We start from the raw sequence: 27,615 nt of genomic DNA, 5'->3' as shown, positions 1-27,615 counted from the left end.
AGGGATGCGCGAAGTAACTTAACTCGAAGAGTTCTTTATTTTTTTACACATAAAAAATTGGACACGTTCTTCAATGTGTACTCAAAATAATAAAAAAAAATTTAATGGTGTATCATAAATACTTTGTTAGAAATTAATTCCTGAAAATGACCCTGAAAAAACGCCCGTCACACTGGTCTACCCCCTTAAAAGAGAACATCTAAAGAGTTTCAATATTTTAATTTATTTCAATATTATTTTAATTATTTTATTATTATTTAATTTTATTGAAACTTTATTTAAGTATTCCTTTTAAATTTATAGATTTATTAATATTTATTAATATTTTTCAACCACACCGATAAACAAACTTTTATGTAGACATTAATTCTTTCGTGATGCCAAGTGCCATTAATTATCAATTAATAACCATGGAACTAATCGCGCCTTCTTATCATTTCAATCACTAGGACATTTAGTTTATAAATAATCGTATAATATAAATTAGATAATATAATATAAATCGTAAAATATAATATTCATTCATTAAATTATTAATAAAATCGTATAATATAAATTATTATATAATTTTATTAATAATTTAATGAATGAATAATAAATATATATCAGAAGATCGATCATGTATCTTTTCCCCTAGGACGGAAACGTGAAAAGTGAAAAGTTTATCTCTCTCTCTATTCAACACCAATAGAAAGAGATAGTTACATGAAACTTTTCACGTTTCCGCTCTAGAGAAAAAGTTACATGATCGCTACCCAGGGTAGCAAAAAATGTGGAACGCTTCACGATTTTGCGTGTCATCCTTGCGCAGGGGCCATGCTAATCTTCTCTGTATCGTTCCAATTTTAGTATATGTACTGCCGAAGCAAGTACATTACTTCGTCCTTACAATAAGGTTTATATATTGAGTAATACAAACAAGTGTACTAACGAGAAATGAAAAGTTACAAGTTTTCGCCGTCTAACGGCGAAATCGGGAACTACTACTTTTAGATTATATTTTATGTAATTATTATTATATATTATAAATATATTTATGTTAAATGTTTTCTATATTGTCCCAATTTTATATGTATCGCCGAAGCAAGTACGTTTCCCTCTCCTTTATTTATCTTCGAATTTGGATTATGTGAAAACTTTTCGCCGTCGGTAACTGTCGATGATCAAAATTACATGCAATCATGCATTTGTAATAATCTTTTTTAGATTGCCAAAAAATATATAGGAAACTAAGTCTTGTACTAATATGATAAAAAAATAAAATTTTGCAAAATATATTAATACACTTTATTATGATTTCAAAAGCAATTATCTATAAGTGATCCAAATGACAAAAAGTATGAAGTACAAAAATAAATATAATTTGTCACAAAGGTTTTCATGTTGACTCGTTGAGTCTCATAAGTACAGATTGTTCCTAATTACATAATTTTATACATTAATTGTAATGTTATAAAATTTTGATAATAATAACTTTATTGATCTCATTAGTCACAATATATGTTAGGATTACAATTCTAAGTGTTATGGCCACGAAGAAGAAACAACTACTTAGAAATAAGTCGTACTAATCGAATAAATACAGCAATAAATACCATTTTCACGATATCGCACGACAAATAAACTGTTTCTAAGAATGTCATTGTAATACTGAGAATATAGAAAATGAGATACTTAGCTTAACAAATTTAATACGTGCGACTATCATTTGGTATATTCATCATATGAAAATTAACCCAGTTTATTAATTCCCCGAATGCTGTATATACATTAACAATAACATATACATATTGTCAAATCTAATAGAGTACATACATATCCTTTAAAGTTAAGGGAGATTTACTTTTAATACGGTAAGAGAGATGATCGATCATTACACTTGTCATCTGTCTTTCTAATCGTACGATAACATTCACACATATGCTGTACCGTTATCTCCAATGACACACGAGACGCTGATAAAAGGTCTTTGGTTATACTTTCTTACAGCAAGAATGGCTCAAGATGTTGGTTTGACATTTTTTGTTCTAAGGAAATAAATATCTCTGGCATTTCTCTTACCCCTTTTTCCTTCTTTATCAACTTGCTTCAGTTTCTAGTTATCCAGGAGAAGGCTTTTAGAATAAAATATGCTATAGTCGCGATATACAGAAGCTTGTCTCTCTGCTGGCGATGTAGCATGTCTAGTTCGAGTGCCATCACTCTGCGGTTTAATTTACCTACTTGACGACGTAAGTGATGAACTTCCTCGCTGGGCGGTAGAGACACGTCGAGAGGATTAAAGGGTGTTTGTTCTCTATGTGAGGATACGACACCAAATAAGAAATAAGATATTCTGCAAAAGATTCTATTCTAGTAATGTAAAGAGGTCTCTACCTGACGTGTCTTGTTATCTGCGTTTCTGCATTATACGTTTTAGGTGCTACTTCCATTGGCTTTATGATTTCATCGTCATCTTCAAGAAGCTCCTCTTCATCCACTGCCGGGAAGTAATGATTGTCCAGAGTCAAAATTCTCGGAGGTGTCTGTTGACAGCGACAAATATTTAATGGCAAACTTATCGACTTGTAAATTTTTTTAAAATATATTACCTGTACTCTGACTATAGCAGGTTCAGTGCGCATTACAGCATTTTCTAAAACAATCTCTGGCGGTGGTGCCTTGGTACCGACATGCTGCTCTTGTCCTGCAATAGATAAATTTATGTAGGACTATCGCAAACGAGCAAGCGTAATAAAATATTTCTGTAACAAACGCGAAAGTAGTTTAATCGTTTGAAAATGTCTCACCGACAACAAGAATCCTTTCTGGCACGTGCATTTCAAGTTTCTCCATAGCAGGTATTTGATTCCACGTAACTCTATCTGTGATAGCAATATCCTCGTCCGGGTAATCTCCGTTTACACGAATGCTCTTCGGAACTCGCATCCGCGTGTTGATATCCACAGAAAAGTTTGGATCGTAAAAGTTGTCTATTTCCCCATTAAAATGCGTTGGACTGTGCGTCTTTGACATTATAACTGAAATTGCATTTTTATTATGAAGGCAATCGACTACATAAAATCCAAGTACAACGTTACAAAAATATAAAAGTGCTATGTCACTTTGACACATTGGCATGTTGAAAAACCATTTATTATAGAAAATAACGGGCAAAATAAGCGCGTTTTTCAAATGGGACTGTTTACAAATTAATATAATGTGCAAATATTGAACCGTAATATACAATGACAATGCGAGGAAGACAATGGTTCTTGCTGACGCGTTGACCATAGGCCTGTTTGTTTTAGCTGAACTTCTTGCACTGTTCATCTTTCCTCTTTTTCTTCTCACGTTGGAGAGAAAAGGAGGAAAGATGAACTGTGCAACAAGTTCGGCTAAAATAGAACAGAACTCACGTCACCTTTATCTCAATTTACAAAAGGACAATTGCTCTCTTTAAATAGGTTAATCAGGTGCAACGAAGAAATATTTCCTTGTCAATAAACACATCTCACGCAGACATAGTCGACGAGACCAGAAGTCAGCGTTTCGTGTAGTCCTTTTGTGTTCTTTTTTTTTTTCTTATCACTCACTCATCCGTGGCAAACGTTAGATTCGCGGTTAGGAGTCATTATCGAGGCTCGGGTCGCTCCGAAATTGTCCGGCATTATATCACCATCCGCAAAGCGATCATGAATAGATGCATATTATTAGCGACCAATCGACGGGTGTTGTTACACGAGCATTCCACCGTAAAGAAGAGAATATATTTACCCTCTCGGCTCTCGCACCCTGCGGCTCGTTAGATATAAAACCTTCGCTGTCTGAACTGAACTGTCTGAAGTTCGTTACGAATTTGACGGGTTGAAGTTGAAATTCGAGAGCATGGAGCACGACATAGAACGGCGCACCGTTCCTGCCTGAAATCGTGACGTCGAACGTCGACGAAATTGACCGACGCGCGAAAATCAGGCGTCATTTGAATTTCAACGCCATGTTTTGCAACGCTCCCCGTTTACATCACGTCCAAGCTAAATTATATATTGACGCAACCAGGATACGTTGAAAAGAAAAAAGAAAGGATCAGTAAATATGATTACAATATGGTCATTAATTTTGAAAAAAATTAAATAGATACCTATATGTAATCTTAAAGATTCCTATCGGCCAATGAAATGACCGTATAGTATCGCGTAATAGGTAAGATGATTTTAAATCGTTCTAAATACAAAACACGACAAAAATTAATAATGCGACAACGCAATTACCAATCAGTCTCCCGTTTTCTCGAAATATCTACGCTAGAATTACATTTCAGAACGAACCTCACTCACGACTCAGATCTCGAATCGAATCGAACTTTCGAATCGCGAGATATCGCGAGGTTCTCTCGCCGGGAGTCCGGGAGATTCATCATTCATCTCCCGCCAAAACTCGTGGGACCACGCGAGACTGTCACGGGACGAAATGCCTCGTGCGTGCTCGTGTTGATAAACGCGATTTACGGGAAGGATAATGGACGATTCGCAAGGTAGGTAGATCGCCAAGTGATCGAGAGAATGATATGAGACGGGGGTACAATTTCAACCGAGTATCCCATCGCGATAAATGCAATTATACATTCGTGAACTGCCCTGGACCTTCAATTTGGATCCTTACCATATCTTTTGTTTACATGTATTTCTATAAATGATAACTCAGTAGATGAGCATAATTGAGTATATCCTTATAATTTGAGTTTAATTTGAAAGAACAGTTCTTCCATAAATGATATACAGTTAGAATGCATTGTACCTATATGACATTGTTATTTTATTATGTATGTACAATTAAGAGAATCACCGTAGTCTTATCTTACTGAACAATGTTTTAGCGTCTACGTCTGGAAGGTCCAGGCGTCAGAAAGTCGATAAGACTGGTAGACTCTCGGCTCTGGAAAGACTGAAGGAGGCTCGGAGCGGTGGCAAGCGCAAGTACGAGATTGAAGAGTTAGAAAATGTTTACGACGAAGTGGACGAGAAAGAGTACAGTAACACCGTTCTAAAGCGCCAACGGGACGATTGGATAGTTGACGATGGTATAAAAGTTCTCGTATTTACTAATTGCTAAAAAATTGCTGTATTATTAAATTAGATTTAAGTAGAATACATTGAAAAAGTAACTTGCTTAATAGATATGTTATAAGAACATATTTAATTCTGCCTCTCAGAGACATAAAAAGGTACGTATATATTAAATTTGAATTAAAACATTGAAGGAGAAAGCGGTTATATTGAAGATGGAAGGGAAGTTTTTGATGATGATCTGGATGAAGAGAGCATTCAAGAAGTGAGAAAACAAAGGCATAACATGACTGGACCTAGAAAAAGAAGAAAGGAAGATGATAAGAAGAAAGGGGATATTCAAAGTATGATTAGGAATATGCCTTCTAAGAAAGATGCTAATGTAACTCAGATCAAAGATGATGATATTTTGGGAGAATTGCTTAGTGAGATATCTACGAGTAAAAAGACAACAAATAGTCCTAAACCAGGAGGTAGCAAGAACAAATTTTGTCATACTATTCACTCTAACATTACGTAAGTCAATGAATTCTGTTTATACTACTATGTATGCTTTTTTATATCGAGTAGAAGTCAACTATAAACGTATACATATTTATTATAGGCAAACATATCAGTCTTCATCTATAAATCTAAAACCGGTTGATAAAGTGATATCTGAAAAGCCGCAGGAAATCGTGTTGGAATCCAATAATATTACACAAAGTGAAAGCCAGATAATTGAAGATGAAGATGATACTGTAATATTTGATGCACCGCAGAAGAGCATAAGTAAACCAGCAGAATCAAATAATTGTTCAAAAATTAAAGAGTCAAAGCCAGAAGACCAAAGTATAAGAAAACCAGTAGAATCCAATAATGTTGAGCAGAATGCAAGTCAGATTATCGAGGAGGAGAAGAGCCCTACGATGGATCTTAGTGAATGTGTTGGAGATGTAAGTTGTCTTATTAGCTTATTTTATTATTTATAAAATAATAAGATGAACGAAGCTATATATATATATATATATATATATTGCATAAAATATATTGCAGCTATCTACTATAGATTTTGATGATGGAAGCATGGACATGGATTTCTCATCGTCGGCGAAAAACATTAAATCTCAGAAAAATGGGATAGATGTACAAAAAGCTGCATGTAAGACTTCTGTCAAAAGTATGAAAATCGGTAATGCCGTTGATCTGACGGAAGTAGCACCGCAACTGGTCAAAACAAAAGATGCGGAAAAGGAGGAAGAGGTATTTAGATTCTATTATCTGGATGCCTACGAAAACCCTTACAAGAATCCTGGAACTGTGTATCTCTTCGGCAAGACTTATGTATCAAGCCACGATACGTACTGTTCGTGTTGCGTTATGGTGAATTCTATACCAAGGAGAATATATGTCTTGCCCAGAAAATATGTATGTATATTTTTTTAACGTACCTTTTCTTCTCTAATCTACTCGATATGAATGTGCTGGTACTTCCTAATTATTATTAAATCAAATACAGTTTCTTTTTACGTGAATTGCAGATAAAAAACACCGAATCGCAATTAACCACTATGGAGGATGTGTACAAAGAGTTCGATGAGTATGCCAACAAACTGCATATGACGGAGTTTAAGTGGAAAGAAGTGAAGAAGCATTATGCCTTTGAAAAGGAGGGTACACCGAAAACTTCAGACTACTTGGAAATCAGATATAATGCACGCTATCCGGTAATTGATTCTAATTACTCGGGTCTGGCGATAGAACGTGTCTTTGGCACAACAGTGAATGCATTAGAGTTGTTGCTTATAGAACGAAAAATTAAAGGACCTTGCTGGTTAGACATTAAGAATATATCGCCCACTGCAGGACGAGTTGCGTGGTGTCCACAGATAGTATGTAAACGAATTTATCATATAGCAATAAAAAATAAATTTGATACAGTATATTTTATACTACACAATGCAACAGGTGGTTACTTCGGACATGGACAATATATCGCTGTGTTCCCAAGAAAAACCTAAGCCACCAATGGTGATAGCGACTCTAAACGTGAGGATGTCTTTGAACGCAAAATTGCAGAATGAAGTAGTAATGGTTGCTGTGTTAATTAATCATAAGTACAATATCGATAAGGAACCACCAAAGCCGCCTTATGAGCGTCAATTTTGCTGTAAGTTTGCTTTTGCGTTGCATTATTTATTAATCGTTTCTTTCATTTTCTTTAATAATTAAATTAACATTTTAAAATGTCAATATTTTTTTTATTCTGTAATTCAGAAACAGAAAAAAGATTTTTAGTTGGCTTAGATAACAAGACACTCATTATTTTATCTTTAAAATACTCTTCTCAGATATTATATTTTTCCATTCGTCTGCCAAGACATTGACAATGTCTTAATGAAGGCTGTGTAATTAATTTGCAATTCTTTACAGTTGTCACACATCCGCGAGATACTCCGTGGCCGCGGCAAATTCGTGATGCTTTGCTGAAAGTTCCGAATACCGAAGTAATAAAATGCGAAACTGAAAGCGAGTTACTCGAAGAGTTGTTAACTTTAATGCAGAAAGCGGATCCCGATTTAATAATAGGCTACGACTGCGCATTTCAGTTTGATGTTTTGATGCAGAGAATGCTTACATTAAAAGTATCCAATTGGAACAGAATGGGAAGATTAAAATCAACAACTACTCCCCTACTTCGGGTAAAATACATAATTCTTTAAATAAATTAAAGTTAAAATAGTAAAATTAGTATGGTATATTTACGTAAAACATTAAAATTATGTTTATATAACTGACATATAAATAAGATAATTTCTTTAACATAAAATAACACATGTAATATTTATACAGGGGAAAATAATCCTTAATCAAGCATTCGTTGGTCGTCCAATTTGTGATATACAAGTTTCGGCGAAGGAATTGAACTTAAAAGTCAGAAGTTATGATCTGCAATCACTCTGCAGTGCAGTAAGTCATACGATACTCGTAATATTGGTATTATATTGTTCATCCGACCAAACAACTTAATTTTGACAAATATTTAGGTATTAAAGACGAAGGAACACGAATGTAAAGAGATCACGCCAGCGGAAACTCTATCGTTCTTCAATACAGCGGACAAAGTGCTAAATCTAATGCATGTGACGTTAAAAGAAGCAAAATACATTATGACTATAGTGATGGATCTCAACGTTATACCGCTCGCGCTTCAAATCACTTGTTTAGCAGGTACATTTCATTATATTTTTCATTTCATTTATGAAATATAATAATGCAATTATAATTAAATGTTGCGAATTGAATGAATATAGGTAATATTTTATCAAGGACGCTATTAGGCGGAAGAGCGGAGAGAAACGAATATCTGTTGTTACATGCTTTTAATTTGAAAGATTACATAACGCCGGATAAGAAAATTGAAAAGAAGGGGCGAGACGGTGAGATCTCAATATATTTCTATGCATTGTCGTTATTACGAAATTATTATGTGTACTAGGTGTGCTAATGCTAGATATATGTTAGATGGTCCGCGTAGGAAAGCTGCGGCGTATGCTGGAGGCCTCGTACTTGATCCGAAGAAAGGTTTCTACGACAAACTGGTACTGCTGATGGACTTCAATTCCTTGTATCCGAGCATTATACAAGAGTACAATTTGTGTTTCACCACCGTGCCCGGTGCGGCGTATGCCGACGTCGAGGTAATTCTCTTACATGCAAACAACATCCGTGAAGTAAATATCTCGACTCTCGACTAAAACGTAATTTGCACGGTGCAGCAATTAAATATTCCCGAGTCAAATCTGGAGCCAGGTGTGATCCCGACGGAGATTCACAAATTAGTCAAAAGCAGACAGCAGATCAAGCAACTCATGAAAGCGCCTAATCTATCGCTGGAACAGAAAATGGATTACCATATCAGGCAAATGGCGTTGAAGCTCACAGCCAATTCCATGTATGGATGTTTGGGGGCGACGCATTGTCGATTTTACGCTAAAGGTCTCGCCGCTCTGATAACAGGTAAGACGCGAAATATTGTATATTTAAAACGCCGATAACATGAAGCATTCACTGTTCTTCAGCCAAGGGTAGGGAGATTCTGGAGGATACGAAGCATTTGGTTGAGAAACTGCAATACGAAGTGATTTATGGCGACACCGATTCTCTGATGATAAATACCAACATTTTGGAATACGATGACGTTTTCTCGATCGGCAGAAAGGTGAGAAGGATACTCCATCGTATAATTTTGTACTAATTCATATCATTTCCTACATTTATGTTATGCAGAGATGTTCATTAGCGACATTATAGAACTAAATATTTTCTAGATTATGCGCGAAGTCAACAACCGATACAAGAAAGTTGAATTAGATATCGACGGGGTATTCCGATATCTGTTGCTCTTGCAAAAGAAGAAATACGCTGCAGTTACGATGTCGAAATTACCAAATGGTCAAATACAAATGGCGCAGGAACACAAGGGTCTGGATATTGTGAGAAGAGACTGGTGTCCGTTGGCCTGCGATACTGGAAAGTTAGTAGATATACGTGCTATAATATATTTTCATAGATTAATTTTATTTAAATCTATTTAAATTATCTTGCTCCTTCTTTTAGAAAAATTTTGGACATACTTCTCTGCGATCAGTCGAGCGAAACGCGTTTGGAACAAGTTGTGCAAATTCTGCAGAACGTTGCGAAAAGTGTAAAGGAGAGAACGGCACCACTGTCATCATTTGTTATCACCAAACAACTGTCGAAAAATCCTGATGCGTATCCAGATAAAAAACAATTGTCTCACGTTATGGTGGCACTCAGACTAAATAAAGCAGGTGGTCGGATGTGGAAAGCCGGTGACACACTGCCATACGTTATATGCGAGGTTTTTTTTATTTTACAATTTTAATTTGCGAATTTTTCGAATAAATTATAGAAATATAAAAATATCTACGAAAAGATGGCAGAAATGAAGATTATTTTAACATTAGGATGGAACCGATGCAAGCGCGACGGAACGAGCGTATCACATTGACGAAGTGAAGAATAGTGAGAAATTAAAGGTGGACGTTAATTACTATCTACTGAGTCAAATATTCCCTGTAGTGTTGCGAATCTGCGACCCAATCGAGGGTATCGACGACGTCTTCTTAGCCAACAATTTAGGTATCTCAGAATTATTGTAGGCTCTACAAATGGAATAATGCATGATTTTATGTGCCAATTTGTTCGCCAGGTTTACAATATGTTTACAAGCCGAAGACGATAGCTTGCGAGGCAACTCTGAACTTACCGCTGGCTATTAATGATGACAGGTTCAATAATTGTCTTCCTTTGACATTTAAATGTAAAAACGAGCGATGTAATACCGAAATAGTAATTAAGGATACTGTTACAGAATTTGTAAGTGCCTCTGTTTCTCTCTTCTTTTTATAATTCTTTTTCTTTTACAATTTTATCATATTTTATCATATCTTCTCAATTAACATTTTTTGTGATAGTTATATTGTTCAATATTTATATGTTATTCTTTGCAGCATTCTGGTCGGCAATTATCACTTAGCATGTGTCCCAATCAGGACTGTAAATTACCACCCTGGAAGTACGCAAACGTGATACAGAATGTAATTCAACTTGCCATGAGAAAAGCAATTAGCAAGTATTATAGTGGCTGGTTGGAATGCGAAAATCCACTTTGTTCCAACCGAACGAGACGATTGCCATTAGATTTCACGAAAAAGTTTCCAGATTGTTCAGTGTGCAAGGACGTTTCCATGAGTCGAGTTGTAAGTTTATTGAATCAGTTTCACATATATTTTTATTTTGAAACTATACAATATATACACGTTTGTACATTTTCAGTATTCTGGAACAGATCTGTACAATCAATTGTACTATTACCATAAAATGTTCGACATTACTCAACCAGCTTACAAACGTAATAATCTCTTTTGCCGCATATTATATTACAATATTTAGAGAAACATAAGAATAAGCGTTTCAATTTGTTTTCAGATCTGTTATCTCAATGTCCACGGGATATGATAGCCGCGTACAACACACTGAAAGAAGCAATTGACAGACAATTGAAGCGAAACAAGTTCTCATGTGTAAATATCACAGGAATATTCAGCAATTCCGCGGGAATATTTGTCAGTGCCGGTTCGCGAGAGGATTACGACGAACTGGGGGATCTGTCCGACGACACGGATAAAGAAGTTTAACGAGAAACATGCCAATCAGCTAAGGAATAAGATACAAATAAAACAAAAGATTGCGATTAAGGAAATTTTACGCGAATTAAGTTATTTTTAAAATAAGATGATTTCGTCCACGAAATCCGTGTCACACGCGATAAACCAACAGAAGGATGTACTACGTCACATATGGCGGTAATCCGAACTTCTCTGGTTGAAACTTCTCGAGGCTGTCCAAGACCAGAGTCGCTTCGCTCGTATAACGTTTGGGAAGCATCGGGTCCGGCACCATAACGACCTGCATGCCGGCGTTAAGTGCTGCTTTCACGCCGTTCGGCGCATCCTCGAAGACCAGGCACTAAAAAGAAAGCTGTCTTGAACACTGTAGATAATTGACTCTTAGATTTCAATCAGCTTTGAAATTAGAGTCTGAACGATGCTTAATCGAAATGATATTCTACAAGCTACACTTGATGGTTAAACGACCGTATCCGAAAGTCACGTTACCTTCGAAGGATCCGGATTGTCGGGGAAACGCTTGGCAGCTACGAGAAATATGTCAGGTTCCGGTTTTCCGTGCGCGATTTCGGGATCCGAGCCACCGAGGACTTTGTGATGAAAGAGCTCAAAAAGATCGTGCCAATGCCTGGTTTTCAACTCGTAGTTCTCTCGATCCGAGCCCGTGGCTAACGCAATCGGAACGTTGTTCTCTTTCAGGTGCTTCAGTAACCGAACGGCGCCTATTACACAGTGCACAACGGATTGTATAATTTGTATCAGGAAATCGATCAGAATTACGTAACAACTTAGTCCGATATCAATGGATGTGTTACGATGTAGAGCATTACCTGGCATGGGATTGGTATGCGGAAACAACTCCTGATAGATCCCAATAATCTCTTGCCTGAATTCGTCCGCTGTTAACGGTAATTCCAACATTTTAACTACGTATCCGGCAACGTCCTTGCTCTTGAAACCCATTATTTGCGCCTTGTGCTCCCACGTGAACTCCTTGCCATAACGATTGGTGATACGGTTGAAAGCCTTGGTGTACAGATATTCTGTATCTGAAGTAAAAGACAGACAATAAGGACTAATTACGAATCGAATGGTCAGAAAGATATCTGACTCCGTCTCGATACCTTACCAAGCAATAAACCGTCCATATCGAAGATGCAGTGCGTGACTCTGTTATATGCGTCGACGGACATTTTGCAGTTTAAATCCTGGGTCAAAACTCGAAAATCCAATGTCTTGAGCGCAACGACTGCAATGAGATGAAGCAGCCACGATAAACGAAAAGATGATGCTGCAAAACGTATTATTACGTCAACTGCCTTGATCTACCATCATTCATCTATTACTTATCTATCGCCTGTTATTCGCGTGTTAATGCATTTTTCCTTCTTCGTCATTTTAACATCTGGATTACCAAAATTGGTATTTTATATAATAAGACAATTGTTTGATTTCAAGTTTTATAATGAAGGAAACGAAAGCGAAGTATATTTTTTAATGTGCTATAATTCCTTCGAGAACGGTTACTATAAGTTGTAAAAGATGTATTCAACAATAAAATAAGAGCGTTTGTTTTTAATATCGCAGAGAATATTAAGGCTGTTCTTGATATATCATACACATATTTATATTAATTTTTGGGGAAATAACAGTGTATTCTGGTATAGCATTTATTATCATGTAGCATAGGATGAGCAAAATGTTTTGATATAGAGCTGTATGATGTTTTCATGATAAATGTACAAAGGTAATATATATTATAATAAAAGGTATATAAATATATAACAAGGTATATCATTTTTCATAATAAACAAAAAATATTGTAAGTCGGAATAAAGAAAATATTTATTGCTGGTAATTGCCACGTAAGACACAGAAAAAAACAAAATTTAGAAACATTTGACTAATTATGTATACGTACATGTATATAAAATTATATATGTTGTTTTAGCTAAGGAATATTGATTTAGAGACTTCTAGTTTAAGAGAAAAGTTCTTGAAATAACAAGTGATAAGTACGAGTACGTTCGAGACACCCTATATATATCGTTTTTTGATATCGACCACAAGCTGAGGGGAAGAAGGGGAGGAATGAGAATGAAACGTTTCGATGCAAACTTCACGTAGGTATTGTGCGTGAAAATTTTGATGCACTTGTTATTTCATGCCTCAAATCTTTATAATTTACCTTTAGAACGTATAAATAAGAAGCGTGATCAGTCAATCCTTTTGCCGGTAGCCTTTCGAGCGACGAGAGACCGCAGGGAGAGAGAAATCTCTCGACAGATCAAACGGAGTTGCAAATAGTACCGAGATGATCGGGTTATCCCGGCAATGGTGAGAGAAGGAGCTTTCTATCCAGTTCTACCTAACGTCTCGATTCGCACGTGACATCGCGAATCCTGAATCACAGTAATCACACCGGCTGCTTTTGCCGCTGAAACTGGCTGAAAGGGCACTATGAATGTTTCGTCGCTACTGTTGGCTGTTGCCTGTCACCAGATGATCCGCCGCTTCGTCGGCGAGCTTGCGCAACGGAATCCTCACTTGCCGCGTGCCGCGTGCAATCGGATCGGAGGAAACGTGTCTCTGGAATACACGATCTGTCACGATCTTCGGTTGGATGCAAATGACACCGAGATGAATTTTCTTTGGATGACTTCGACCAAACTCCGATTAACTAATGTAGTAATCAAGTGATGCTCGATACTGTTTTGTTCATACGAATAGAATTAATTAACTTTGTTGTCGTTTATTGTGACATATATATGGAGAAATAGATTAGATTATAAGAACAACGATTATGTAATTAGGAATATTGTTATGAGCAATGTTGTCGATTGAATTAGGAGGACTTCGAAGAAACTCGACAATTAAACAGCGATTAATACAACCGACAGAATTACTTGTTAAATTTCACTTGTAAATTATTTCACTTAAATTATATAATTTGCCGAATCTATTTCGTCCGTGTATTAAACAACAACAAATTAATTAGTCTATCCATTAACAAAATAGTATCATAGGTAGCAGAGTGACGTCAAATAACGTATTAATTCCGTCTTAATACGTCTCTAACGTCATTGAAAGACGTCTTCAGACGTCATCAATCGGAGTTTAGTCGAAATCGTCTTTAATTGAGTTGATTGAAGTTTGAAGAATTCTTTAGGAATAAGACATCTTCTCGCGCAGCAGCATTTTATTTTCTTTTTGTAGTTTGATGGACGTCCGCCCCAGAAGCAGATATTTTCTCTTGCGATCGGAAGAATTGCTCCGGAGGTGAATGCAAGTCACGAGCATCCTATTTCCTCGGGAAGGACCAATACAAAAGACAATTCGTCGCTGCTGCGAGTCGAGCGAATGATTCTTCTTGATTAATAAATCTCTACTCTGCAGGATTACAGCGTACTACGATTTTCAGGGTTTTAATTAGATTGATAAGATTGATGAAACTTAAAAGATTCAAAAACGAGAGCCGTTTGCGATGGAAGTTCGACCAGGATTTAAAATAACGTAACAGACGATTTGAAATTAAATTAACGTATAAAGATAAACAAATTATTTTCCACTCGATTGATTTTTTTCGTTTATTACATTATAAATCATAGGTTTAGAGACTTAATGAGCAAGAAGACGCTTATAGCTATTTCAACATCGACTTTTTCAAGAAAGAGATTCCTAAGAGAAGGAAGAGAGACGAAATGATTCCGGAGATTTTCCGCCGAGGATCGAGAATCAACTTGTGGAGCGTGGAGACGCATGCGCGAGTCGCTCCGTTTTGTAACAGTATACGTGGTGTGGTGCCCGCCTCACAATAACACTGTGGTTACACCGTGTGTTTGAGGGAAAACGAAAGAAAAAGTGTCCTTCACGTGCCGACACGTCGAATTTATCATGACGAGACCCGAGAGTTCGTCGAGTGGCAACGTATGCTCTGCGTGAAACGCACAACGGTGATCATGGATCAGCTGGTTATCTTGGTATCGCTGATGCACCTGCTATACTGCCCGTTTACGAAAGTCGAGGAGAGCTTCAACCTGCAGGCGATGCACGATATCCTCTATCACGGCGCCAATTTAACGGAGGTAATGACTGAAACATTAAACGATCATCGGGTCGTCCGACTCGATGGAGGCCACCGAGTTGCTCGACGATCGTTGTCCGCCCCGGCCGACTGCCGTGATCGAGCAGCCAGCACGTAAAAAGTGCCGCATTATATTTAGTACCAGATAGGCACGCGTATTTATAAACTCGCGATCAGCTGATGCCGCCCCTAATTCATTTATAATGCATTAACGGACAAATTCTTATTTTTTGAGCTTTATTTAAATACTGTGCCTTTTCTGCTATGAATATCTCTGGCAAACACCTGATCTGTATACAAAGTTTGCGTATGTACGTACGACTCGACAGAGAAAAAGGTTGAAGATCTTTCAATACCTTGTATTTATAAATAAAAAATGTTGAGATAGGTTAACGTGGGTCAGCTTTGTCTCTAGGTCTGAGAGACAAAATAAAGATATACTTTTATTGCAAGTCAGATCACTCGGATATAATTTCCCGCTTAGCGTCACAAAACATTTTTAATTAACAAATCATATTTTTGTTATTGTTCTAGTATGATCATCATGAATTTCCTGGAGTCGTGCCACGCTCTTTTTTGGGGCCTATTGTCATATCTGGTCTTGCCTCACCATTGGTGGCGGGTATTAATTACCTGAAGCTCAATAAATTTTTTGCTCAGTATGTGGGTAAGTAATTTTTAAGTATAATAATAATTTCACATATTTTTGTAAAATAAAGAGTTTAACATTAGTTTTTTTATTTTTAGTAAGAGCAATATTGGGATTATTGGTAATAAGTACATTGAAGTTATACAGGCACGCTTTACAAAGTATCTTTGGGCTGCAGTTCGCAAAGTGGTTTGTGATCATAACTGTGACGCAGTATCATTTTATGTACTATCTTAGTCGTCCACTGCCAAATATAATGGCTATGCCTTTAGGTAATAAAGTAAAACTCTTTATATATGTATATGTATAGATTTTTGTTAATTGAAGAGCTTATATTTCAGTATTTTAAATTTTAAAATGTTTAACTCATATAATTTCACATTATTTATATTATTAATTACACATGTTCTTTTTAATTAATGGGACTGATATTGTAGTATTAGTGGCCTTATTTGGATGGCTGAGGCAAAAGCATGTGTTGTTTATCTGGTCGTCGGCTGCAGCAATAATAATATTCAGAGCAGAACTCGCCATACTTTTGGGATTATTCCTTTTATACGATATAGCGAGCCAGAAACTTTCTATACAAAGGTATTTACATATTATGTCATGGACCATTGATTCCTAATATGGCTGTAAGATTACAAACAGAGATGATTAAAATTGTCAAAGGGTCTTCTGCAAAACTGCACAGATTTTTAAGCTTTCAAGTCAAATCTCTAAATGTTATGTGTATTAAATACATTAACATGAAAGTATCTTTGGATCTCATCGAGACGAAAGACCGATTACAGTTTTATATCATTAAAAAATATCTAATCTTTTATACGATTTCTTTCCAAATTACTTTGCTTATTATACAATAATGTTTTATAATAATTTTTAGACTACTTAAAATTGCGGTTCCAGCTGGTGTATTGTTCTTAGCCCTTACTATTACTATAGATTCAATATTTTGGAGACGCTTAGTGTGGCCAGAAGGCGAAGTGTTTTATTTCAACACTATTCTTAATAAGAGCAGCGAATGGGGTGTATCCTTTTCAGACATAACAAACTTTTCCGTTAAGGATTCTCAATATCTCGGATGGTAAATCTTGGATTGTAACGTCAGAAAAAATTGTTTTCGATCTATCATATTACGAAATATATGATTGGTTACTTACAGCACTTTTTCAAATTTCTGGTCATAATATGTGGCCACCTACCATAAATTCTCAAACATGCACTTTTAATTGAGATATTAGAGATCCTTGAACAGATATTTGTAATCTTTCAATATATAAATCAGTACGTAAATGAACTTGACAAATGAATAGACATCACCATTTTTATGGTACTTTTATTCAGCATTGCCGAGAGGTCTAGCACTTTCATACTTTCTAATTCCCTTTGGGATGATCTGGGATGCTAGAGTTCGCCTGTTTACTGTTCCAGCTATCATATTCATCCTATTATTTTCATTTTTACCACACAAGGAATTGAGATTCATAATATACGTATTTCCACTGTTGAATATTGGCGCAGCTGCTGCTTGCCACAGAATGTAAGTATATGTTTCATTTTAATTATAGTTTGATTAATTTTCCATCAGTAATTCTAATTTACTAAAATAATTGTTTAAAATGTATTTATAATTGTAAGGATTACGAAATTACAATTGTTATTATTATTATGCTTTCTGCTCTTAAGATATAAAGAAAAATCTATATTTTTTCAATAATTAAATATGTATATTTTTTGTCCCTTTATCAATAAAACACTCTAGAATTTAATTATAGAGGTCAGATTATAGCTACTGATGGCGAATTAAGCTTCCGATTATGAATCTTTATAATTATATATAATGTAATAATGTAAAAACTATTTCTTGTTGGAAATTAGATGGGAAAACAGAGCAAAAACGACGTTGAATGGTTTTCTAGCGTTATTAGTCTTTGGTCATCTTGTATTGAATGTTATATTCTCCATGTTTCTACTATGCGTGGCTAGCTCTAATTATCCTGGAGGATTGGCAATCGCTAAGTTACACAGACTTGAGAGAGACTCAATCGAACCAGTACATGTGCATATTGATGTGTTTACTGCACAAACCGGGGTATCAAGATTTACACAGACCAATGCTTCTTGGGTGTAAGTTATTTTGCCTGTAACAAGTTCCTTACTGCCTGCGTCATGGTACTTTTTAATAGAAAAAACACTTATTACAGTTATTCAAAACAAGAGAACCTCACTACCGATGATCCTGAAATGCTACAGTTTACTCATCTCTTGATGGAAGCAAGAAGCAAGTATTCTCCGAATATAAAGCCCTACCTAAGAACTCATGATATTATTGATCCTATCGATGGATTTTCGCATATAACATTAAATCACAACATGCTACCGCCTATTAGGATTAAAACGAAGCCAAGTATATTTATTATGAAAAGAAAATCGAATATCAAATATGATCCTAATAAAGCAAAATCAAGGTCTTCTGTAAAGATGGATTTTGGAAACCAGGTAAATGATACAGAAAACATGAAATTGAACACGTCACTTGAAGAGGAAGTAGTTGACAAACTTGTGGAGTCAATAGAAAAACTTGAGGAGGTCGAAGAAACTGTTGAGCAAAATTTTTCGGATATCGAAGTTGAAACTGAAAATGATACAATGGAGAAAAAAGTAGAAATGTTTAATGATTTGCCAGACGATAACGTGACATCTATGGAAAGTACTACATGGGAAGATGTTTCTGATATTAGTGATGTAAAACCTGATGAAAAAACGAAGATTGAAGAAGAAAATATCATTAAGGGAAAATCTAAAAACGGTGCAAATCTACGTCAAGAAACTCAAGGTGTTAAGGAAACTGTTAAAAAAATGATTCAAGAAAAGAAGCTAGAAGCCAAACAGAGAAGAGAAGTCAACGATGAACGAAAAAATATAGAACTTTCAATAAAACCAATGAAGAAGAAAGGAGTAACAGCGGAGATGGTAAAAGGGATAGAAATATTGGAACAGGAGTTAAAAGAACCATCATCTACAGATAAAACATCAACAATGGGAGAAGAACTCAAGATCGTGAAAGAACATATGAAAGATGATGAATTTAGTAAACAGAAATTTAGTATACAGAAGCCAGTTGTTACACAAAAGAAAGGTAAAATCAAGCTAATAAAATCAGGTAATCTAGAACAAACTGAAGATACAGTGGAAGAAGAAAATAAAATTGTAGATATAAAAGTAGATGCGAAAAAGATTGCAAAGTCGCAAGATAAAATTGACATAGAGTTATCTGAGACAGAAGTTGTACAAGAAGAGGATAAAGAAGAGAATGCCAAAACACCCAAATCAATAAATGTAAGAGAAAGCATAAGGAATATAATAAATCAGTTTAAGGAATTTGAGAAAGATTTCATACGTGATGATACTGATACAATGGCATCAACAAATGATACAAAACGTATTGAGAGCGATTCGCACATAGCGGAGGAAATTGATTATTCTGTGGAAAGTAATGGTCAACTGATGGTAAAAGATGCTAGAGAAAGTCTTAAGGAAATAATAGATCAATTTAAATACATTAAGCATGAATTAACCTCGGAGGAAGACGATCAATTCGATGAAATTGCAGCTAAATATATGGAACGGCCAATCGCTGAGACATTATTACAATTCAACGAAGCTCTAAAGGCTTTAATACAACGAAGAAAAAAGACATCGCCGAAGGAACATGCAGCCAACATGCATAATAACAAATATATATCAGAAAATAATAGAAAATCGATTGCAGAGGAAACCAATGTAAATTCAAATAATATAAATATTAGTGGAAAAGAAAGTTCACAGCAAAATAGCAAAAGTAGAGAATGAATTATAAGAAACTTTATTAAATAATGTTTCATAAGTAACTTTATTAAATGTTACTAGCGGAACAAGTGTGTAACATTGTAACATAATGTAAATACGTTTTTCTGTGATATAAAAAAATATTGTATTTTTTAATATGTAATATGCTCGCGCTATCAATATGTGGAAAGTATAAAATTGACTTTCCCATACTTATGTACGATATTTACGATAGCTTGAAAATAGTTTGAAGGAAATACTGTACAATTTTGCATACTATACATTCATATCAAATATGATCGAATTTTCACGGAGCGCAAAATTATACAAATACGCCAAAATATTAATTTATGTACAGTAGGAATATACCTTATAGTCATTTTTTGACTTATAATTACATTTTTATTTGTTACGTATTAAATTATAATTACGGACATATAAATACGTCCACAAGTTGTAAACATTAAACTGATATGAGCTGTTGCCTGTTTACGTCGACTTTTGCATTTAGTGTTGCTTATTGAACATAGAAGTTTCTAATTTTGATATGCCGCGTCTCGCTTGTAGCAAACCAAAAATTAAATTTAAACTGATATAAATTATAAATCTCTTCCACGAAATTCATTATACAATATTTAACAGACTGATGGAATAATATCGACATCTGCAGCGTATAATCGAGTGCCTTATTAAATCTCTTCCAAAATTAGGAGCGGTATTAAATATAAATAATGTACGTAAATGCATGACATATGTAGTCGTGTGTATGTTTGTATGCGTGCGTAATATACCAGATGTATTGATGTTTTACATAAAGTGAAATTATTTAATATTCTGGCTTATACAAGTCGATTCCCAAATAAAATATCTGAACTTCCAAGAGCTGAACTTTCGACACGCGCAAAATTAAAATCTTGTCAAGAACTCCTTAATTGTGTAGATTGATTGGAGCGTGTTAAGCAAGAGCAAAGCTAGCGTGATGTTAAACAGTATTTTATCGCGCATGCCACCCTTTAAGTAGACTGGAAGCCCGTCGTCGCACTAGTGAGATAAAACGATGCATGCATTAACATGCAATTTTTATGTCGAGCTTTTAAGACTGGAATTATTATGTATACCTGCATCTTTGCTTGCTTCAATTTAAATTTCTCGAACGCTTTGTTGCACTCTGCAAGCGGTTGATTTGTGCCGAACGATCTTCGTAATATTGGAGCACTGTACATGCGTTGTATCTAAATCGAGTTAAATTGAGTTCTTAATGAGAAAACATTTTTTTCTCAAAATGCAAAATATCTTTCGTCGACTCATTAGATTGGCACAGAAGATTATTTATTCCTCTTTCTATCAAGTTTTGCTTTGTAAAGATGTAAACTGGAATTTTTGACAAATTTTATTTACAGAAAAAGTATAAAAATTTATTTTAATTAATAAAAGTTATTTTGAAACTGGGTAACTACGTTTCCAACTTTATTTAGTAGATACACGACATACATTTGGCACTAATCCAACAATACAACTTAATTACAGCTGTAATAACATTTAAGACTCGTCCCAGACGATTTAAGATATACATAAAAATATATTCTACGATTCTTTCATACAACAATGATTTATACTTAATTAATAATTAATCATGATATTTAATATGATATACTGTATCGAGAATATTAAATATCTCAATTATTTATTATGTTACCTTGCGCACATTCCTTACGAACATTTTCGGAATTCCTGATTTAATGACAACTCCATTTAAAATCATGCTTCTCGCTGACAAGTAAAATAAACAATTTTATCGCTCTTATATTCATTGTTTTATCGGTTGCTAAGAAACCAAATGTTAAAAAAAAGAGCACTCATTTAAAAAAGAGATAATTATTGCAGAGAAAAGTGATATATATATATATATATATTTAAAAATATTAAAAATGTTTTGACCTTCTATTGACGTCATCAATTCGAGTGGCGATAAATTTCTTGAAAAAGATATTCAAATCGAAGCGTCGAATGGGGGAAACATCGACGATTTTCGCGCTTTCGTCCGGCGCGAGCATTGCGCGTCACGTGGCGCCAGAGAGAATCAAGGAAAAGTGAAATTACCAAAAGTGAGCAGATTTACTAGATTTCGACAAATAAAATCGCGGCTACTCTAGTGAATTTCTTCACTTTTGCAATTTTCACCTCGCGGCTCGCGCGTTTCAAGATACACGGATCGACCCCCCGATCTACACTTATTACGTCTATGGCGTAAGTTGAAGCGGAAGTGGGGCGGGAGCGAGAGTCATCTAGTCGTCGGAGGGCCACGTTCGAAGAATGATCAAGAGCGGCGCGGACAGTGGCGAGCAGCTGAGTGACGCCCGGCGCATGCGTATTCGTCGCGCGACGCAACAGCCGTAAACACGACCCTTCCGGTCCTTTTTTTTTTTTCTTTGGTCGGTGTTCCTCGCGGATCACACACGTCTGCACGGGGTGAACGGAGGGCTGCGCAGGGGGGAGAGAAAGAGAGAGAGAGACGCGTCGCGATTCCGCGACGTTCTTCTCGCGCGGGATCCTATATACGCGAACGGAAAGATGATGATCACGGCGGCGGCACCGCGTCCCAGCGCCTCGTGATACCGTGAAACTCACTGGCCCGATGGTATGCGGTGACGTCACCCGAATCTGTTCTGGGAAGGATCCAGCGGGACAATAATGGCGGGTGCGTATTCCGTGTCGCGGCGTCGAGCGACCCTCTCGCTCGCCCGCCCACCCCCCCCCTTCCGCCTTGCCGTTATCGCCGTCTCTATATCGTTATGCGCCTTGCGTTTCAGATCTGTACGCCAAGTACAACTGCACCTATTGCCAGGAGGACATCGCGGGTTTACGCGTCAAGTGCATCGAGTGCCCGGAGTTCGACCTTTGCTTGCAGGTGGGTCGACCGTTCGGACGACCATTTTGGGTCACGTGACAGCCTCGGCTCCCCCTTGCCACGTTTCTTTCTTCGACCCCTTTCCCGTTTCTCCGCTCTCCTTTTCTCTCCTCTCCGTGCCACGTTCCCCGCTTTCTCTTCTTATTATTTTCTCCTTTCCATCTGTTCACTTTTTATTTCGTACTTCTCTCATAGTTTCAGTCAACATCCGCTTTTAGGTATGTTTCACTTGTGTTTCCGCATTTCTCACCCTCCATTTTCCCTCCCCCCTTTTTTAAGCACCTTTATTCTATTTACGAACTTGTGAATGGAGCTGCGATGGCTAAAATACACGTGGGCGTATTGGCGGATATTTTGAAATGTGACGTCTATGAAACTTTGATATTACAATTTTAAATCGTATATGAATATTTATCGTAGTTTTTTAACAGGTGATGTAATGATCATTGAAGTGCGCACAAATGTTTCTTTCATAGTAATCAATATTTTTGAATATTATTTGTCATTTAAATTATTTATACTGAGTAAGCATTTTGTTTTTGGCAAGAAATGATATTCTTTGGCAAGATACGATATTTGAATCTATTTTTGTATAAAAGTATGAATATGAGATACTCTGACCCATAAATTTAATATTTAAAAAAATATGAAAACTATTTACAAAATTGGAAATATTGATTAAAAAATATTAATTGATAATATTAATTAATTAAAAGATGTATTAACTTTGTAAATTGTTTTCAGTGTTTTTCCGCCGGTGCTGAAATTGGTCAACATAAAAATAATCATGCCTATCAATTTATGGTATGTACCAAACAGACAATTTTGAAATTATACTCTGCAGAAGTGCTAGCACTAATATACTTCTACAAACATCAACTTAGGACTCTGGTACGATCAGCATATTCAATGGCCGTGGCAATTGGACAGCTAGAGAACAGCTGAGACTTCTGGACGCTATCGAACAGTTTGGCTTCGGAAACTGGGAAGACATCAGCAAACATATCGAGACGCGTACGCCAGAAGGTAATTCAACTGACATGCTTTGTAAACATCGTGAGAAACTCACAAAGTCTGGAGTCGATTTTTTAAATTAGTTCGTATCGTTTTCCCTTCGTCTTTTAGGGTGGAGTCCCATGGAGCGGATTACGTGGAAGCGGAACGAGCGGATCACCAATCACGGGATCATTCTGATAGAACTCTTTCAAAGATTCCGTCGAAACGGTCCTGTGATTGGTGATCCGCTCGTTCCGCTTCCGCGGAATCCGATCCATGGGACTCCACCCTTACACTATAATATTTTATTATTGTTGTTGCTTGGAGATTGTTGGTCTTTGAGGAGTAATATAGTACCATAATTCCCAGTTACCTTGGGATTAAATACAGTTTTGGGTACTTTATTTTTTATTTTTATTCTAAATTTCTTGTGTTATGTATGTGGGAGTCCAGGAATCGAACCCGGATCTTTAGCTTGGCAGGCAATTGTTCTAGCACTGAGCTATTTGGCATCCCATCATTATAGAATTTATTTCATTATCATTACAGAAGCGAAAGAAGAATATATCGCTAGGTATCTCAATGGTAACATCGGAAAGCACACATGGCCACCTACGGATAGCTACGTACCAAATCTTACGGATCAGACAAAGTCCGATCATGGTCCTCTATCCCCTGACCTCACGTCCAGATTACCACCATTGGACATCACCCCGGAAGAAGCCGCACAACTGGGTTACATGCCTCAACGAGATGATTTTGAGAGAGTAAAATCGGGACTTTTCTCAATCCTAGAAAAATACTGTCACAATTCAAATTTCGATTTTGAGTTAAGCCTATAAAAAGTATGCTTAAAATATTACCTACGTGCTATAAGTGTCACACGTCTATATGCGAAATCCGCTGCACGGGACAGAAGTATCGTTATTCTTTCAAACTGATTATGTTGCGGTCGCTGGATGAAGTGTCGTAAGTGAATTGACCAGTGAATCCCACCGGACCTCAAAAAACAGTATAAATTTCATTATGATAGAATATCATAATTGTAATTGCGTTAGTTATCTCACAATTCAAAAAAATTGAATTAAATTTGTTTTTTTTCTTTCCCGAAAATTGTAAATTTTTGAGTTGTGACGCTATTCTTCTAAAGGTGTGATTTTTAAAATATGATCTCATTTTTTTGTTAGAAATGCAATTTAACAATTATGATGCTTTTTCAGGATTACAATCATGAGGCCGAGTCTCTCGTTTCTTCATTGTTCCTGAACCCTGCCGAAGACGATGATCTTGATATCGCACTTAAACTAGCACAAGTTGATATGTACACCAGTAATCTCAGAGAGCGAGCCAGACGAAAACGCGTCGTAAGAGATTACCAGCTTGTGTCTGCTTTTTTTGCATCATCCAGGAAAGATAAAGGAATAAAGAAAAAATGGACGAAAGAAGAAAAGTACGATTCATATTAATATTATTACTTTTTTCTTTGTGTTTTGCGCAATATTTTGATAGATTAATTGTCTTCGCTCGTTCAACGTATTAAGCATTTCGTTTATTTTACGCAGAGAATTTAGGGACAGAATGCGTGTATTCGCACAGTTTTACACAGCACAAGAGCACGAACAGTTCCTAACAAATCTCGAGAGGGAAAGAGAATTGCGCTTACGGCTCTCGGAGCTGTATCGATATCGTGAGAACGGCATTACGAGACACGAGGAATGCGCTCATTTCGAGCAGGTTCTTGCGCAGACTCAAAGACAAAATGACACAGTGGATCACTGGACTGAAAAGAAATCTGTAAGTATACATTTTTATTTTTATATAACGTCTTGTTATGGCACTGTATGGATGTAGAATATTTTATATTTCATGATACTTTTATATATGTGCATTCGTAAAAGCTAGTCATATATTTATATAACAAGAGTATGATATATTATCGTAGTTTTTTAATACTAAATGCTAACGCATGCTAAAGCTGAGTACATATCAATGTATGACGTTACTATGAGATATCACCCAAGATATCTCAGACTTACAGATATCACTTGAAATATTTTATACCTACAGATATCACTCAAAATATCACCTGAAAAAATGATATTAAGCAGCAATGTTATTGTGCTTCTTATTATAATTGTTATACCATGTCATTTTTGTGTGCGTTATTATAGATATTTAACTTTTTACTTGTGTCAGTGTTAATTTATACATAGACATTTAACTTTTACTTTGAATTTATATGTTGTATATGTATAAGTGTGTGGACAAGACATTTATCTCTGTAACAAGATATATATTAATATTATGTTATATGTATCAATTTTACTATTTCTATTATCTTCTTTTGTAATAAACTTTATATATATTCCATTGATCTCATACTTTCGTAAAGGATATGTGAAGAAAATTATTTAAAATAATCACAACTGTCTCTATATTTGGCTTTTATTCTCATCGTACATTTATATGTACAATAAAAATTAAAAGAAAGAGTTGAGACCCTTAACTATATTGTATATACTAGCTTTTGCTTATTTTTAACTAATTCTACTGTTTGTGGTGCGTGTTGCCAGGCATTTGTGAACAGATTGTATCAGTTTGCATTTCACTTAGGGCAGCAGTGGGCCGTCCACGCCAATACAACGCAGCACTTCAAAAAGAAGGTGAGATGTCATATTTGTAGGATCAAATGTTACATTTTGTATTGCGGGATTTATAATTATCGCTACTTCTCACATCATCACGCATATCTTTGTCTATTTTGTATTTATATATTTAATGAAAATTTTGTCTGCTTCATTGTTTCTGTTAAGCGTTGTTATGTAAAGCTCCTTTTCAAGTTGCAGCAATAGTATTGTTACAATATCTTAGACTGTTGTTAAACTTTTAAAATTCTAGAATTACTAATAAAATATTCTATACGGCTAAAGGAATTGTGCGCATTTTCTTTCTTTTTTCTTTACAGAGAAGAAGAAAAAAGTTACTCTTCAATCGACCGAAAATACATTGTAAAGCAAGACTTGGCCAGCCCTACAGTCAGTCAAACCAGTCACAATCGGACGACGACTCCAGCCAATCAGTGGGCGGAGTCGGATAGCAATCCAAACACTTCCAATCAATCGACTTCCAGCCCCAGTTCCTCACAAGAAAAAGGTTACAGCGGTGGTAGCACTTCTATCCCAGAGCGAGATATAGAATTGGAGGCTGCGTCTCATCTTTTAACGAAGCAAGAAAAATCCTTATGTATTCAACTTGATCTAAAGCCGACTCAGTATTTGACGCAAAAGACATTGTTATTACAAGTAAGTGATGAACGTCGATTTGCTTTTATTGTTGTAACTGTTGCATATAATTTGCTAATATCGTTTTTAATGTCACAGGAATATTTAAACGGTAATAGAAGATCGAGTATTGTACCTCAATCAGAACCAGAAAGCAAAATTCTTCATTATCTAGTAGCTAACGGTTGGATCACAGCCAATTGATCAAATGTGTAAAAATTTGCGACTATTTTGCCACTCTAAGTCATCTCTAATCTTATAAGCTAAGTCTTAGATATAACTAAAATTCTTAAGTCTGATTTAGTTAAATATAAGACAGATGAAGAGAGGAAACGGAAGAAAAAGAAAACGCATGTATATGCATATTATAGTAGATGCATTGTTGCTGATCCTTTTAAACAAGGATGTTGCTATGATATAACGCGATCTATTGTTCAACGTAGGATGAAATGGATTCATAATCAGGCGCTATTTATGTTTTTTTTGTGATAAAACTCGCAATGAGTTCAGGGCCGATTCTACGATGATAAAATCTCGGAAATTGTTCAATCGCTTCTTTGTTCTTTTTTTAAATGGCTTTTTTATAATGTTTTCAAATTGGTTTTTCTTATAGGCTAGCTATAAATA

General features: G+C 35.8%; 6 protein-coding genes and 1 non-coding gene across 11 annotated transcripts; 3 read left to right on the top strand and 4 right to left on the bottom strand.

Annotated features, from left to right (window-relative positions):
- Positions 1–766: 766 nt before the first annotated feature.
- LOC139778192 (U6 spliceosomal RNA) lies at positions 767–873 on the bottom strand. Its single transcript, XR_011719503.1, has one exon. It is a non-coding gene; the product is annotated as a U6 spliceosomal RNA (small nuclear RNA).
- A 585-nt stretch (positions 874–1,458) lies between these two features.
- On the bottom strand, positions 1,459–3,904 carry Tango11 (transport and golgi organization 11). Of its 3 annotated transcripts, none has more exons than XM_071716046.1 (5): positions 3,757–3,904; positions 2,790–3,020; positions 2,592–2,686; positions 2,377–2,525; positions 1,459–2,296 (listed from the first exon to the last, which is right to left on the bottom strand). In XM_071716046.1, exons 2-5 carry the CDS (start codon positions 3,013–3,015, stop codon positions 2,089–2,091), a joined length of 678 nt encoding a protein of 225 aa, XP_071572147.1. In that variant the 5' UTR covers positions 3,016–3,020; positions 3,757–3,904; the 3' UTR covers positions 1,459–2,088. The 3 variants fall into 3 exon arrangements, with proteins under 3 accessions (XP_071572147.1, XP_071572148.1, XP_071572146.1); XM_071716047.1 differs by lacking the exon at positions 3,757–3,904 and adding an exon at positions 3,498–3,735; XM_071716045.1 differs by lacking the exon at positions 3,757–3,904 and adding an exon at positions 3,576–3,735.
- Positions 3,905–4,119: 215 nt separating this feature from the next.
- Dnapol-alpha180 (DNA polymerase alpha catalytic subunit) lies at positions 4,120–13,027 on the top strand. The gene is made up of 22 exons (XM_071716031.1): positions 4,120–4,182; positions 4,301–4,513; positions 4,856–5,059; positions 5,240–5,561; positions 5,650–5,980; positions 6,081–6,452; positions 6,566–6,916; positions 6,993–7,194; positions 7,458–7,726; positions 7,878–7,994; positions 8,072–8,255; positions 8,339–8,464; positions 8,550–8,725; positions 8,804–9,044; positions 9,107–9,246; positions 9,356–9,561; positions 9,645–9,909; positions 10,016–10,190; positions 10,261–10,427; positions 10,562–10,810; positions 10,887–10,962; positions 11,040–13,027. Exons 2-22 carry the CDS (start codon positions 4,498–4,500, stop codon positions 11,246–11,248), a joined length of 4,398 nt encoding a protein of 1,465 aa, XP_071572132.1. The 5' UTR covers positions 4,120–4,182; positions 4,301–4,497; the 3' UTR covers positions 11,249–13,027.
- LOC139778185 (pseudouridine-5'-phosphatase) lies at positions 10,825–12,481 on the bottom strand. Its single transcript, XM_071716044.1, has 4 exons — positions 12,369–12,481; positions 12,070–12,288; positions 11,729–11,961; positions 10,825–11,579 (listed from the first exon to the last, which is right to left on the bottom strand). Exons 1-4 carry the CDS (start codon positions 12,430–12,432, stop codon positions 11,400–11,402), a joined length of 696 nt encoding a protein of 231 aa, XP_071572145.1. The 5' UTR covers positions 12,433–12,481; the 3' UTR covers positions 10,825–11,399.
- Positions 13,028–13,836: 809 nt separating the features above from the next.
- Alg12 (Alg12 alpha-1,6-mannosyltransferase) lies at positions 13,837–20,635 on the top strand. Of its 2 annotated transcripts, XM_071716033.1 has the most exons (10): positions 13,837–13,924; positions 14,456–14,752; positions 14,848–15,324; positions 15,858–15,990; positions 16,071–16,244; positions 16,410–16,563; positions 16,859–17,003; positions 17,289–17,515; positions 17,854–18,102; positions 18,180–20,635. In XM_071716033.1, the coding sequence occupies exons 3-10, from the start codon at positions 15,169–15,171 to the stop codon at positions 19,825–19,827; spliced, it is 2,886 nt and encodes a 961-aa protein (XP_071572134.1). In that variant the 5' UTR covers positions 13,837–13,924; positions 14,456–14,752; positions 14,848–15,168; the 3' UTR covers positions 19,828–20,635. The 2 variants fall into 2 exon arrangements, with proteins under 2 accessions (XP_071572134.1, XP_071572133.1); XM_071716032.1 differs by lacking the exon at positions 13,837–13,924 and having other exon boundaries at positions 13,980–14,752.
- Positions 20,636–20,709: 74 nt separating this feature from the next.
- Positions 20,710–21,928, bottom strand: LOC139778191 (cytochrome c oxidase subunit 7A1, mitochondrial-like). Its single transcript, XM_071716055.1, has 3 exons — positions 21,500–21,928; positions 20,922–21,035; positions 20,710–20,844 (listed from the first exon to the last, which is right to left on the bottom strand). Exons 1-3 carry the CDS (start codon positions 21,563–21,565, stop codon positions 20,710–20,712), a joined length of 315 nt encoding a protein of 104 aa, XP_071572156.1. The 5' UTR covers positions 21,566–21,928.
- A 171-nt stretch (positions 21,929–22,099) lies between these two features.
- Positions 22,100–27,391, top strand: Ada2b (Transcriptional adapter 2B). Of its 2 annotated transcripts, XM_071716040.1 has the most exons (10): positions 22,101–22,501; positions 22,614–22,711; positions 23,456–23,515; positions 23,596–23,737; positions 24,257–24,474; positions 24,928–25,157; positions 25,270–25,501; positions 26,321–26,370; positions 26,673–27,009; positions 27,088–27,391. In XM_071716040.1, exons 1-10 carry the CDS (start codon positions 22,495–22,497, stop codon positions 27,190–27,192), a joined length of 1,479 nt encoding a protein of 492 aa, XP_071572141.1. In that variant the 5' UTR covers positions 22,101–22,494; the 3' UTR covers positions 27,193–27,391. The 2 variants fall into 2 exon arrangements, with proteins under 2 accessions (XP_071572142.1, XP_071572141.1); XM_071716041.1 differs by lacking the exon at positions 27,088–27,391 and having other exon boundaries at positions 22,100–22,501; positions 26,281–26,370; positions 26,673–26,999.
- Positions 27,392–27,615: the final 224 nt, after the last annotated feature.

This window comes from Temnothorax nylanderi, unplaced genomic scaffold (genome assembly GCF_030848795.1).
Source record: "Temnothorax nylanderi isolate EJ_2023f unplaced genomic scaffold, tnyl_v1.0 TNYL_tig0174_pilon, whole genome shotgun sequence".
Classification (NCBI taxonomy): domain Eukaryota; kingdom Metazoa; phylum Arthropoda; class Insecta; order Hymenoptera; family Formicidae; genus Temnothorax; species Temnothorax nylanderi.
This window is presented reverse-complemented; position numbering and strand designations above follow the sequence as displayed.